A 12595-nucleotide genomic window follows, 5' to 3' on the forward strand; every position below is an offset into this window, starting at 1 on the left:
GTAGGAACTGCGGTTTCTTAATAATGTCCAGCAAAAGTAAAGAGATGGTCATAGTCTTATAGACAAACGAGGAGGGGTCATTTGAAAACTAATGTCAGATGGCATTTTCCATCTTTTATTAGCCATCTAAAGTGGCTCAAATTTCTAAGCTCCTTTTCGCTCGGAGCCCTTTGTTATTAGTTATTACCATTGGTGAATTCCATTTGCGACCTGCAAATGTTTGCTTCATGAAACATGTTTGGTGAAAAATGCCGATACAGTTAAAAACTCTCTTGGAAAGTGTCTTGAGAGGCTTCCACAACCAACATGTGGCTGACTCACCCCTTCATGCCACTTAATAGGGGCTGGACCGTGCCTATAGCCTACTGCAGCAGCTTGCAACTGAGAGACCAATCAAAATGGTGGTGAAATTTATTAAGCTAATAATTCTCTAACCGCCTCTTGGGTTGGCTCGGATGGTCTCGTGACAGCCTAGTTAGATCCTGAAGTCGTATGTTCGAACTACCTCTCTATCACTTGTGTATTCTTGAAGGACGGAGTGCACAAACGCAGAGAGATTAGTCTGATAAAGTTGAGAGACTCCCTGTGTTGAAAAAAAATAATAATAGTAACTCTCTAACCAGATACCATGCAGAAGGAAGGTGATCATCGAGGGTCCATTCTGATTAATTCCAAGAACAACCTCTCTGAGATTGAGCAGATTAACTGATTGTCAATTTATCAGGAATCAGCGGAAATTAGGAAAATAGTTACAGCAATCGTTCTCTCTCCACTGGATGGAGTATATTACATTTGCATGAAAAATTTAAATGTGGATGTAGACAACTGACCCGAAATGCAGAAACAAGACAGAGTTTTTTTAACGCCAGAATAAGAGTAAGAGAGGAGATTGAGAATGCAGTGTCTGCATCGCATACTCGAAGCCACCAATTTTATCTCCCACAGTAACTTCTGATTAGAAAGAAATCACAGATGGACACTACTTCCCTCTAAGAAAGGAAAAATCCAAGAACTACTTGTACAGCAGTAGCAAATTGCCATAAGAAAAACACCCGCGTCGTACTAATAAAACCAAACGAGCCCATCTGCATCACCACCCCTTAGCTAACAGCAACTCCTCCAAATACAATAATAATAATTAATGAAAGTTCTCTTGGATCCAGATCTTCTGCTTTTTCTCTATAAACAAAACATGGGGTTCCCCCCTCTACAATCCCAAAGAACTGATCATCCTCTGTTCTTTGCTCCCAGCAGCAAAGCAGTCAGCAATGCCTGCACCCTTAAGAAATCCTTTACTTTCTCCTCCCCTCAATTACTTCTTCTTCACCTCACTTCTCTCAATAAACTATCTATTCTTTTCTCCTTGCTACTCCATTGATGTGCAGGGCCAAGCTCTTCTGACATGGAAGAACAGTTTAAACAACTCAAGATACGCACTGAAATCTTGGAACCCTTCAGACCAAAGTCCCTGCAATTGGTTTGGGATACAATGCAACTCAAATGGCCAAGTTGTCAAGTTAAGCCTGAAATCAGTAGACTTGCAGGGCCCATTGCCTTCAAACTTACAACCTCTCAAGTTCTTAAACACTCTCATCCTTACATCAGCCAATCTAACAGGCGCAATTCCAAAAGAGTTTGGAGATTACCAGGACCTGACTTTCGTCGATGTCAGTGACAATTCAATCTCAGGAGAAATCCCACTGGAAATCTGCAAACTGAGCCAGCTTCAAACTTTGTATCTTAATACAAATTTTCTCGAGGGTAGCATACCTTCAGAAATAGGAAATTTGTCGAGTCTCAAGGTTCTTACCCTCTTTGACAATCAGCTTAGTGGTGAAATCCCAACAAGCATAGGACAGCTGCGGAATCTTGAGGTGTTCAGAGGTGGTGGGAATCAAAATCTTAAAGGCCGGCTGCCTTCAGAGATTGGAAACTGCTACAACTTGAGAGTGTTAGGCGTTGCTGAAACAAGTATTTCAGGAACGCTGCCATCCTCGATAGGGATGCTGAAAAGAATTCAAACAATCGCCATTTATACATCCCAGTTGTCTGGCCCCATACCAGAAGAGATCGGAAATTGCACTGAGCTGCAGAACCTCTATCTATACCAGAATTCCTTATCTGGTTCGATACCATGGCAAATAGGAAACCTCAGAAAGCTTCAAAGTCTGTTACTCTGGCAGAATAGCATCGTCGGTTTGATTCCTTACGAGCTTGGAAACTGTAAGGATCTCAAAGTTGTCGATTTTTCTGAGAATCTCCTAACAGGAAGCATGCCTACAAGTCTGGGAGGGCTTTCTATGCTTGAAGAGCTCCAGTTGAGTGTTAATCAATTAACAGGTACCATACCTTCTGAAATCTCAAACTGTACGGCTCTGACTCATTTCGAAATCGACAACAATGGTATTTCAGGAGAGATTCCAACTCAAATTGGCCAATTAAAGAGCTTGACTCTGTTCTTTGCCTGGCAGAATAAGTTAACAGGCAACATTCCAGATTCTTTATCAGAATGTGAGAACCTTCAGGCTCTTGATCTTTCTTACAACCTCCTCTTTGGTTCAATTCCAAAACAGATCTTTGCATTACAAAATCTATCTAAAGTGCTACTTCTTTCCAATGAATTATCAGGTTTCTTACCACCTGATATTGGAAACTGTACAAACTTGTATAGATTTAGGGTGAATAGCAACAGGCTGGGGGGTACTATTCCATCAGAAATTGGAAATTTAAAAAGTTTGAATTTTTTTGATATGAGTAAGAACCATTTTGTGGGAGGAATCCCGCCCTCAATATCTGGAAGTGAAAACCTTGAGTTTCTTGATCTCCATTCAAATGCACTCTCTGGTTCTTTGCCTGATACTCTGCCCAAAAGCCTACAGTTCCTGGATACCTCAGACAATAGGTTTACTGGTCCTTTGAGCCCTTCAGTTGGGACGCTAACTGAATTAACCAAACTTAATCTAGCAAAAAATCAATTTTCCGGCAGAATTCCGGCAGAAATCCTCTCTTGCAGTAAGCTACAGTTGATTGATCTGGGAAACAACGGATTCTCTGGTAATATACCAAAAGAACTGGGTCAAATTTCATCACTTGAAATCTCTCTAAACCTCAGCTGTAACCAATTTACTGGTGAGATCCCAACTGAATTTTCAGGCCTTAGCAAATTGGCCATCCTTGACATCTCCCACAACCAGCTCGCTGGGAAATTAGATGTCCTCACTGACCTTCAGAACCTTGTTTCCCTTAACATCTCATTCAATGACTTCTCCGGTCAATTGCCTAACACCCCTTTCTTTCGTAAACTTCCCCTCAACGACCTTGCTGGAAACCAAGATTTGTACATATCTGGTGCAGTTGTAACTCCAGCTGATGCCATGGGGTCAGGTGGACATGCAAAATCGGCTATGAAACTGGCGATGCCAATTCTCATCAGTGCGAGTGCGGTGCTAGTACTTCTTGCAGTGTACATGTTAGTGAGAACCCGTATCGCCGACAGCAGGCAGATGGAAGTTGACACTTGGGAAATGACATTATATCAGAAGATGGAATTTTCAGTGGATGACATACTACGCAGTTTAACATCTGCCAATGTCATTGGCACTGGGAGCTCCGGAGTTGTGTATAGAGTCACAATCCCAAATGGGGAAACTTTAGCAGTCAAGAAAATGTGGTCATCAGATGAATCAAGAGCATTCACATCCGAAATTCAGACACTGGGTTCGATCCGGCATAAGAACATCGTCCGCCTCCTGGGATGGGGTTCAAATCAGACCTTAAAACTGCTTTTCTATGATTATCTTCCTAATGGCAGCTTGAGCTCACTCCTTCATGGTGCTGGGAAAGGAGCAGCCGAATGGGAGACCAGATATGAAGTCATCCTTGGAGTTGCCCACGCACTTGCGTATTTGCACCATGATTGTGTGCCTCCCATTATGCATGGGGATGTCAAAGCCATGAACGTGTTGTTAGGTCCTCGAATGGAGCCCTATCTTGCTGACTTTGGGTTGGCTAGACTAGTCAATGGCCAGAGTGATTCTGACATGTTAAGGCAGCAGAGCCAGAGGCCTCAACTTGCTGGTTCTTATGGATATATGGCCCCAGGTAATTAATCAAGATGGAAAATGTTAACTAATTAGCAATATTTCCCTCTTAGATTTGGATTGTTTCAGTAATAGTTAGCTGAACAGATTTGTTTTGATGTGTTAATCAGAACATGCTTCGATGCAACGTATCACTGAAAAGAGTGATGTATACAGCTTTGGGGTGGTCCTGTTAGAGGTTTTGACAGGGAGGCATCCATTAGATCCAACACTGCCAGGGGGTGCTCATTTAGTACAGTGGGTTCGCGACCACTTACACAACAAGAAGGAATCTGCTGAAATTCTTGATCTGAAGCTCAGAGGCAGAGCCGACCCTCAGATGCATGAAATGCTACAGACGCTAGCTGTTTCATTTCTCTGCGTGAGCTCACGCGCCGATGATCGTCCAATTATGAAAGATGTTGTGGCCATGCTCAAAGAAATTCGACATGTAGATCCAACAAGATCAGAGCCTGATTTGCTCAAGGGAGGTTTAATGGCTTCTCCTAAATCGCCTCCCACTCGGAAGGTGATTTCACAAGGGTCTTCTAATTGCTCTTTCACATTCTCTGATGATTCAATCTAAGCAAGCTTTGAAAGATATGATGCTGTGTATATTATTGCATAGGAAAATCCATCGAAAGCTTGGCAGAGATACTGTAGAGTGGATTGTATTTTTCCTGCCACATATTTTTGTTACTGTAGTGTGTATTTTCCTAGGTATAGTAATTGCTGTAAGAGTGGAATGATTATTTTTATCAGCGTAAAGTTTCAAACAAGAAGCAAGTATATCTCAAATGGTACCGTGTAAAATCACGATTGCAAGCTTGTGGCTGTTTTCCTTTACTCTTCCGTTTAGCGTTTTCAACTCTTTTAAAGATTTGGCGTGGAGAGGAAGGGGTTTCAGGTTTGGTTATGAAAGAAAATGGTGGAGACTCTGTAGTTTCTTCCATTTCCTGCTAAATTTAAGGGAAAGGTGTAGAAATGGTCAAGTTTCTCTTCCAATTTTTTTTTTTGGATCAATCGTCACTTTATCTATATAATTTTACTTTATCTTAACCTAAGTGGGAGGTCCAACTGGACCTACAAGGGACCGATGGAGACTGAACTACCATCGAAACAGACGGACACACTATACATACCATTCTGAATTTTTTAGAGAAGTCACGTATTGTGGCAATTAGTGAAAGGCAAGGGTTGAACCCTTAACCTCTCAGCCACCGAGCCTTAAGGACTTGGTATTGGCCACCAGATTTTGGGCTGAGGCTGGTGGTTTTCTCTTCCAGTGTTTTGGGGATTCAAAAGTAGTAGTAGCGGTACACTTGCAGGTGCAATGATTGGGTCTCCTGGATTTATGCAACCAAAATTTACTGCGGCCGAGATTCTTCTATGTGCGGGTTTGTGCCCAAAGTCCAAACAGGTCTAGTCTTTCCAGCGGTGTTCACATGCTCCAGCTCGCCAACATCCCACATCACATGCTCATGTGATGTCAGAGAGAAACTTCAAGAAAAATACTTCTAAAACCGTTTTAGCAGAGACTTTCAAGAAACATACCCTCCCAAAGCAAACTAAGGAAACTTTGTCCAAAAGTCACCTATAATTCTTTTCATCCAAAGAAAAAAAAAGTGCATGGTCCGCTAGATATTATACAAGGAGATAGTTTTTACATGAAATCTTACTGTCAAAGGACAACACTTCAGTGGATGATAACAGGTAAAGCTGTTACGCATTTACGCAGACAAGATGATGTAATCAACCAGTAGGGGTCCTATCTTGCCATCATGAGATGAATATGTGCTTCATATCAAAATCATCAAACACAAAAGTCTTGTGTGGTCGGTATTGCAAAGTAGTTACTAGCAATCAAGATATGGACACAAGCAATAAGAAGTCTTTGCTTGGGATGCTTTCATTTGCATTATACAAGATACAATCAGTTTTCACAATATATTCCTGACAATCCCATTCGGTCATTTAGTTAAAAGGTAAATATCTTATATGGTCTACTTAGCACAGACTTTAGGTCTACCTGATGCAAAATGTACTGTGACGCCAGAGACTTGATAAAATCGTAACAAGCTGTATGGAATCCATGGCAGATACTAATCGACATATCTTAAATGATTGTGAAGAACCATAACCTGAAATACAAATGCCCAATTCTATCTATTCCAAGGCAGCAAAGTAAAGGACTTTAGGAAGGATAGTGCGACTCTAACTTCTTTAGCACAGAATTGATAATGCTCCAATTGAAGCCACGGTATTGGAGCCAGCGAACAATCCTGGATTTTCTTGTCTCTGTAGACGCACCACAACTTCGCAACCATTGCTTTGAAGCCTGAGAAAATAAATGATCCATTGAACGCTTTGATATACCAAGACCTGATTCTTCATCTTCACAAGCTGAAGCATCATTGAAAACTAACTTTATCGCCTTCTCTGTGTCCATGATGCTGACTCCCTTGCTGTAGAGGGCCTGATATTGGGAAGAAGAAAAAGAGAGCAAGCCAAAGCAATTATTTTCCTTCCACATCAAGTAAACTAATGACTTGGTCCTTTCCTAAATATGAATAGACTGGAATTCTGAGTCACATCAACATTGGTAGCATCTCAGTCAAATGATAAACATCATACATCTGATCTCTTATACCACCATTTTTTCTTTTGTATGCAGCAAATAAAAAAGGTGAAAGAACAAAGATAAAGCTACCTCTAAACCAAACCTTCTCTAATAACTAGATAAAAGAAAGGGTCCTTTGGGATTTAACAGATTATCGGAGGTGTCAGTGGCCTATGTGGATAGACCGGCAGATGCTGAAATACCAAAACAGCATGCCCAATGCTTGATAAAAATTAACAGGATAAAGAAGTCTTCTTGAGCCTATCCACTCCTTAACATTAGAGACCACAGATCATGCCCAGTGTATTAATAACAATAAACAGGATGAAGAAGTCTTCTTAAGCCTATCCACTGTTTAGATATTAGGGTCCATAGGAGGTTTCTCACATTTTGAATGGCAATTTTAGTGGCCAACTTTCCAGCAATAGAGGTCTGAATATGGGAAAAGGGTAATATTAGCAAAATCTTGAATACATTACTTCAAAAGCATATCAATATGGCATTTTGCCTCAACATCTAAACAGGAAAAGTGATTTAAAGAAGAGCACAATTTACCTTTTTTATTCGCCTCGGACCCCAAGTTGAGGACGACCATCTAGAACGGGAAAATGTTTCCGCATACAAGCCATCATTGATAAAGCCTCTGCAGTAAGCTACAAACATTGAAGACTTGCAGAAAACATGAACTTTAGGTTATTTATGTGCAATTTGGGGTAGCATGGTTGGTATTTTCTAACGAAAAGCCATGAAATCATTACAGCAACTAGTATAAAGACCATCAAGCTTCTTTACCAGAAATTGTGCATCCATGTAAGATTTTTTGGTTCGTTTTTGTACTCAGATAAGCAGCAGACAGAGAATTTCAAGTTATGCACCTGGTCTGAAAGTCAGTTATTACTGCATCAACAACCCAAACTGGAAATTCCTTCCCCAGCAGTTTCTTTCTTAGCTCCACAGCTGTATAAGCTCTAAAGGATAAATGCACAGTTTAGTAACAAAAGTTCATCAGTGGCATATATTGTGTAGCAAGATCGAGTTTGACTATTTAGTGACTTAAAATTTTATTACTAAGTAATGAATCTGAGGATAGAATAAAAACAGAAAAAGACAAAACTTTTTAAATTCTCCACATGAACTAAATTGGAAGCTATACTCATTTTTGAGTAGTGAACACATTCTCATGGCCATTGTAGCATGTTGCAGTGGAATTATTATAGTACGCTGGAATCAAATGACAGGACCAAACATAACGTCCACTTCAGGACATGTAATAAGTATTAACATGGCAAAAATTGTCTCAGAAGTTACTCCTGCTCTTATCAGAAATGCATAAGGTTGCCCATACTTAGCAGAAAATCAATAAACCTGTGAAGCTTTACCACCTCGTAGCAAGTAATTCAATGGCCAACTTCTCAACATCTTTCTTTATTCGAGATCCTTGAATCCTATGGTCTTGATTGCTCTCCTCTTCCGAAAAACCTTCGAGTTCCTCCATGACCTCGTAGCTGTCGTACTGCATATGATCATCAAGTTCTTCTCCAATCCCTAAAAATGGAAGATGTCGCTAAGTATCTCAATTGAACTCTACCAATCTAAAAAATATATATGAGATAAGCGTATCAAAAGTCCTACCCAATCCAGCATGATAATCAATTCTTTTTGCATATTGGCTTTGAAACTTGTTATCTACAATACAAATCTGGCCACAGCTTGAAGTCTGTGCACTTTTGGAAAGATCACGTCTCTGTTCATTTGATTGAACAACTCTACTTGTACCAAATCCAATATTATTTTTTATGCTGTTAATTGGGTTTTCATTTTGATCTTGAAACTCAGTGTCCCCCACAAAGCTCCTGCTGCTGCATGATGTCTGCAAACTCTTGGAAAGTTCACTTCTTTGTATATTTGATCGAACAGCTCTATTTGAAGCTGAACCAACATCACAGTCTAAGTTATCAATTGGCTTTTCATTCTCATTCAGAAACTCTGCACCAACAACAAAGCTTCTGCCACTGCATGAGGTCTGAGCACGTTTGGAAAGTTCACGTCTGTCCTCATTTGATCCAGCAACTGTAATTGTATCCAATCCAACATCAGCTTTCAAACTGTTAGTTGGCTTTTCGATTTGACTTTGAAACTCCATGTCCACAACAAAGCTCGTGCTACTGCAAGAAGTCTGTGCACCTTTAAAATGTTCCATTCCCTCTAGATTTGATTGAACAACTTTACTTGTATCCAATCCAGTAACTGGCTTTTCTCTTTCTTTTTGGTATTGAAACTCCGTGTCAGCAACAAAGCCCCTGCTGCTGCAAGATGTCTGCGCACTATCCGAAATTCCAATCCTTGGTACATTTGACTCAACAACTCTACCACCATCCAATGTCACATCATTGCTTATGTTGTGAATTGCATTTTCATTTAGATTTCGAAGCTTGGAACCTAAAACAAAGCTCCTGGTACTGCATGAAGTCTGCTCACTTTTGGAAAGTTCAAATCTTTTGCCATTTGATTCTGAACTATTAGTACCATGTATTTTCACATCACCTAATCCATTTGAGGGAGAATAAAAAGAAGCTTCTGGTTCTTTATTTTCTAATAATTTCTTGGGAATGTACCTTACTGGAACCGAATTGCTGTAGTCTCTCCTCCTTGAACAGCTAATAATTCCCATCTTCATCTTCTTTTTCACCCTAACAAGTAAAAGTTCGAGTCTTTTTCACTACAATCAAGTTTGTACATCGAAAAAACTATCGCCCACGTTTAAGAACAAAAACTCTAACTTTGCACTAGAATGCAGCTAGCTGGATTCCCAGGATTAATATATTTTTTTTTCTCGATAGAAAAAGAAAGGGAAACGGGAGAATTACTCACCAGGGGATCAGAAGGACTTGCCTCTGTAGCTGAATTGCAGTTCTGGGGATTAGATTTGCAGATGAAATCGCCATTATTGGTTTCGAGTTTGAGAGTGGAATCATAAAACTAAAACCCTAGGCAACAAAGCATAATTGTGGGAATTATGAGGTTTTATCCGTGCCTGATAGCGTTAAAGAGTAGTCTCAAAAAGCGAACCCGCTTCTCAAAGTGTCACTAGCACTCGGAAATGAGCACGCTTCAGCCGTTTTTCAGTTGTGATAATCACCCCAACGACTGAACTCCCACTTCTACTGTGCAGAACATGGAAGAACCCCAGTTATCTTCCTGATGCCAAAACCGTCGCTCTGTGAGGGTGTTAGTCGCTCCAGTGACATCTTCACCTTCAGATGGCTTTAATTGGTATGAAGACGGGAAAGATGGTCACAAATCAGGCAAACACCCTCACAGAGAACAAGGTTCGCACTTGTGTACGAATCAAGATTTTATTTTTAACCAGATACCTCTTCCGTCTACCATTCCGATTCAATATTCCATCTTTAACCGAAAACGGATACCTCTTCTATTTACCAATCCAAGATTTGATCTTTAACAAATCTTCTTGTCTTGTATTTTTCCTATCTTTACCCAAAACGGATTTCGCCTATAATTTTTTTTGATACTTTGTGGTAAGTGCGATTGTCCTTTTTCTTGAATTTTTTTTTGAAATTGTTTTGTTTAAAAATTATTTTGACTCACCCTAATTTTTTCAGCCCAAAAAATCAAATGTTGTTTTGGGCCTATTCGTGATAGAACCCAAAACAAACATTTGTTTTGGGCTCTCACTTTTGGACCCAAAAAATATTTAAGTTTTTTGTGATGGATGTACTAAGTCAGAAGACGAACATTTTTCCACCATTTTTGCCCACTATTTTTGTGATCATTTGTTTTGGGCTCTGTAACATTTGGATCCAAAAAATATACAAGTTTTTTGTGATGGATGTACTAATTCAGAAGACTGCATTCTCTCTCTTTTTGGATGGTAACATTTGGATGGTACTAATTCAGAACATTTGGATGGTAACATTTGTCCACCATCTTGCCTACAATTTTTGTGATCAGATCTGGAACTTTGGCCCATAGATTAATAAGTTTTTGAGCCCATTATAAAAATTGTTAACCCTATCCGTCATTATAAATATGAAATGAGACCAAATAGAATCCTCTGCAGAAGTCTAACTATGCTATGTACGCCTCCTTTTTGCCCTTTTTCCCTCTTTCATGTTTTCATGTCATTTTTGGATTTTTAATGTCATTTTTTGCTGTGTAGGTTTTCCCAGATTGCCGTTGTTATCTGCATTTGCACCTGATGCTGATGCTAAAGGTATTGGTATTTATTTTTTTATTTTATTTTTATGGAGGAGATTGTAATAATTTTTTTAATTTATTGTGATTTCTTTTTTATGAAGATCTAATATTGGTTTATTCCTTTCAGTTTTTAGTTTTTTAGGTTTAATATTTGTTGATTTTTTTTGTTTTAATATTTGTTGATTTTTTTTCAAGGGTCTGCCATCCCCCCATTTTGCCGTCTGCATAGGGGGGGGACGGAGAATCTGCATTTGAAGAAGGGCAGGTTAGTACGTTAATGTTATTTAAATTAAATTATATGGTACAATATAAAGATGGTACTTGCACAACTAAAGATAGCTAGACTTATCTGGTGCTCTTGGTTTTGAAGTCATTCACATTTTTTAAGATACTTGATCATTATACTGTCATGTCCCCTCTTTATTGTTGGGGGGCAAGAAAAGTTTACCAAGAAAAAAGAGGAACAGAATGATCGAGGGCGGACATAAAATCAATAGAACGATATTGAGTTACTTCTAGGTCTTGGTTTCTTATTACTTTTTTTATGATGCGGACTATACATAACTTGCAAGTTTAGCTCAACAAATTAAGCGCAGTCTGTAAAATCTAAAAGAGGAATTTGGCAAAAGCAATTGATGCTGAAAACCAGGATGCATGTCTTTTTGAATACCGAATGCACATATCTTCTCTGCTGCTTGAACAAGAAAAAAGAAAAGAAAGGTAACAACATATTAATGAGTGTGCTTGATCATTATACTGTCATGTCCCCTCTTTATTGTTGGGGGGCAAGAAAAGTTTACCAAGAAAAAAGAGGAACAGAATGATCCAGGGCGGACATAAAATCAATAGAACGATATTGAGTTACTTTTAGGCCTTGGTTTCTTACTACTTTTTTTGTGATGCGGACTATACATAACTTGCAAGTTTAGCTCAACAAATTAAACGCAGTCTGTAAAATCTAAAAGAGGAATTTGGCAATAGCAATTGATGCTGAAAACCAGGATGCATGTCTTTTTGAATACCGAATGCACATATCTTCTCTGCTGCTTGAACAAGAAAAAAGAAAAGAGTGTGTTTGGATTGTAAGTTATTTGTCCAAATATATTTGCTTACATCACCGTTACTTTTTTGCTGTGTTATTTGTAGGGAAAGGCTGAAGAAGGCTGAAAATAGTACTGGCTCTGTTTGGATTGTAAATTATTTGAGATATTTTTACTGTAGCACTTTTTGTGATGTGATGTATGTGAGATAAAAAGGTGTGTTGAAAATTGTAATGATGATATAAACAAATAAATTTTGGCAAATAATCCTCTATCCAAACAAACCCACTGATCTTCAGAGAAGCGAACAAGAATCCAAAAATGAAAAAAAAAAGGAAACTGGAAAAAAGGTAACTTGTATTTGATTGTTTTTAATTTTTTTTATAATAGAAAAATAAATTTCTAATAAATTTTTAATATTTGTTGTTTTGCAGGTATTTCAGTGTTATCATTGTCGATTTCAGTGTTCTCCGTCTCTGGAGAAACTGAAACGGCATTATTTCATTGATCTGTCCAGGAGGCATATGCGAGTTCTTGACGAACATTACAGTTCGGGAAAGAAACGGTCAAAGAAAAATTTGGAAAAATTGGCTGAGTGCGCTAAATGTGGGAACCTGTTTGAGAAATCAAGACTCCAC

The 12595-nt window shown here is 39.0% G+C and overlaps 2 protein-coding genes across 3 annotated transcripts; one reads left to right on the top strand and one right to left on the bottom strand.

Moving 5' to 3' along the window:
- The first annotated feature begins 742 nt into the window (after positions 1-742).
- Positions 743-4907, top strand: LOC113769879 (LRR receptor-like serine/threonine-protein kinase). Its single transcript, XM_027314192.1, has 2 exons — positions 743-4101; positions 4211-4907. Exons 1-2 carry the CDS (start codon positions 1269-1271, stop codon positions 4663-4665), a joined length of 3288 nt encoding a protein of 1095 aa, XP_027169993.1. The 5' UTR covers positions 743-1268; the 3' UTR covers positions 4666-4907.
- A 1043-nt stretch (positions 4908-5950) lies between these two features.
- On the bottom strand, positions 5951-10013 carry LOC113772125. 2 transcript variants are annotated; one of them, XM_027316685.1, is made up of 7 exons: positions 9571-10013; positions 9315-9389; positions 8332-9215; positions 8082-8244; positions 7575-7667; positions 7255-7342; positions 5951-6555 (listed from the first exon to the last, which is right to left on the bottom strand). In XM_027316685.1, the coding sequence occupies exons 1-7, from the start codon at positions 9672-9674 to the stop codon at positions 6274-6276; spliced, it is 1689 nt and encodes a 562-aa protein (XP_027172486.1). In that variant the 5' UTR covers positions 9675-10013; the 3' UTR covers positions 5951-6273. The 2 variants fall into 2 exon arrangements, with proteins under 2 accessions (XP_027172486.1, XP_027172485.1); XM_027316684.1 differs by having other exon boundaries at positions 8332-9389.
- Between the last annotated feature and the right edge of the window lie 2582 nt (positions 10014-12595).

The sequence above is a fragment of the Coffea eugenioides genome, chromosome 5, assembly GCF_003713205.1.
Source record: "Coffea eugenioides isolate CCC68of chromosome 5, Ceug_1.0, whole genome shotgun sequence".
Classification (NCBI taxonomy): domain Eukaryota; kingdom Viridiplantae; phylum Streptophyta; class Magnoliopsida; order Gentianales; family Rubiaceae; genus Coffea; species Coffea eugenioides.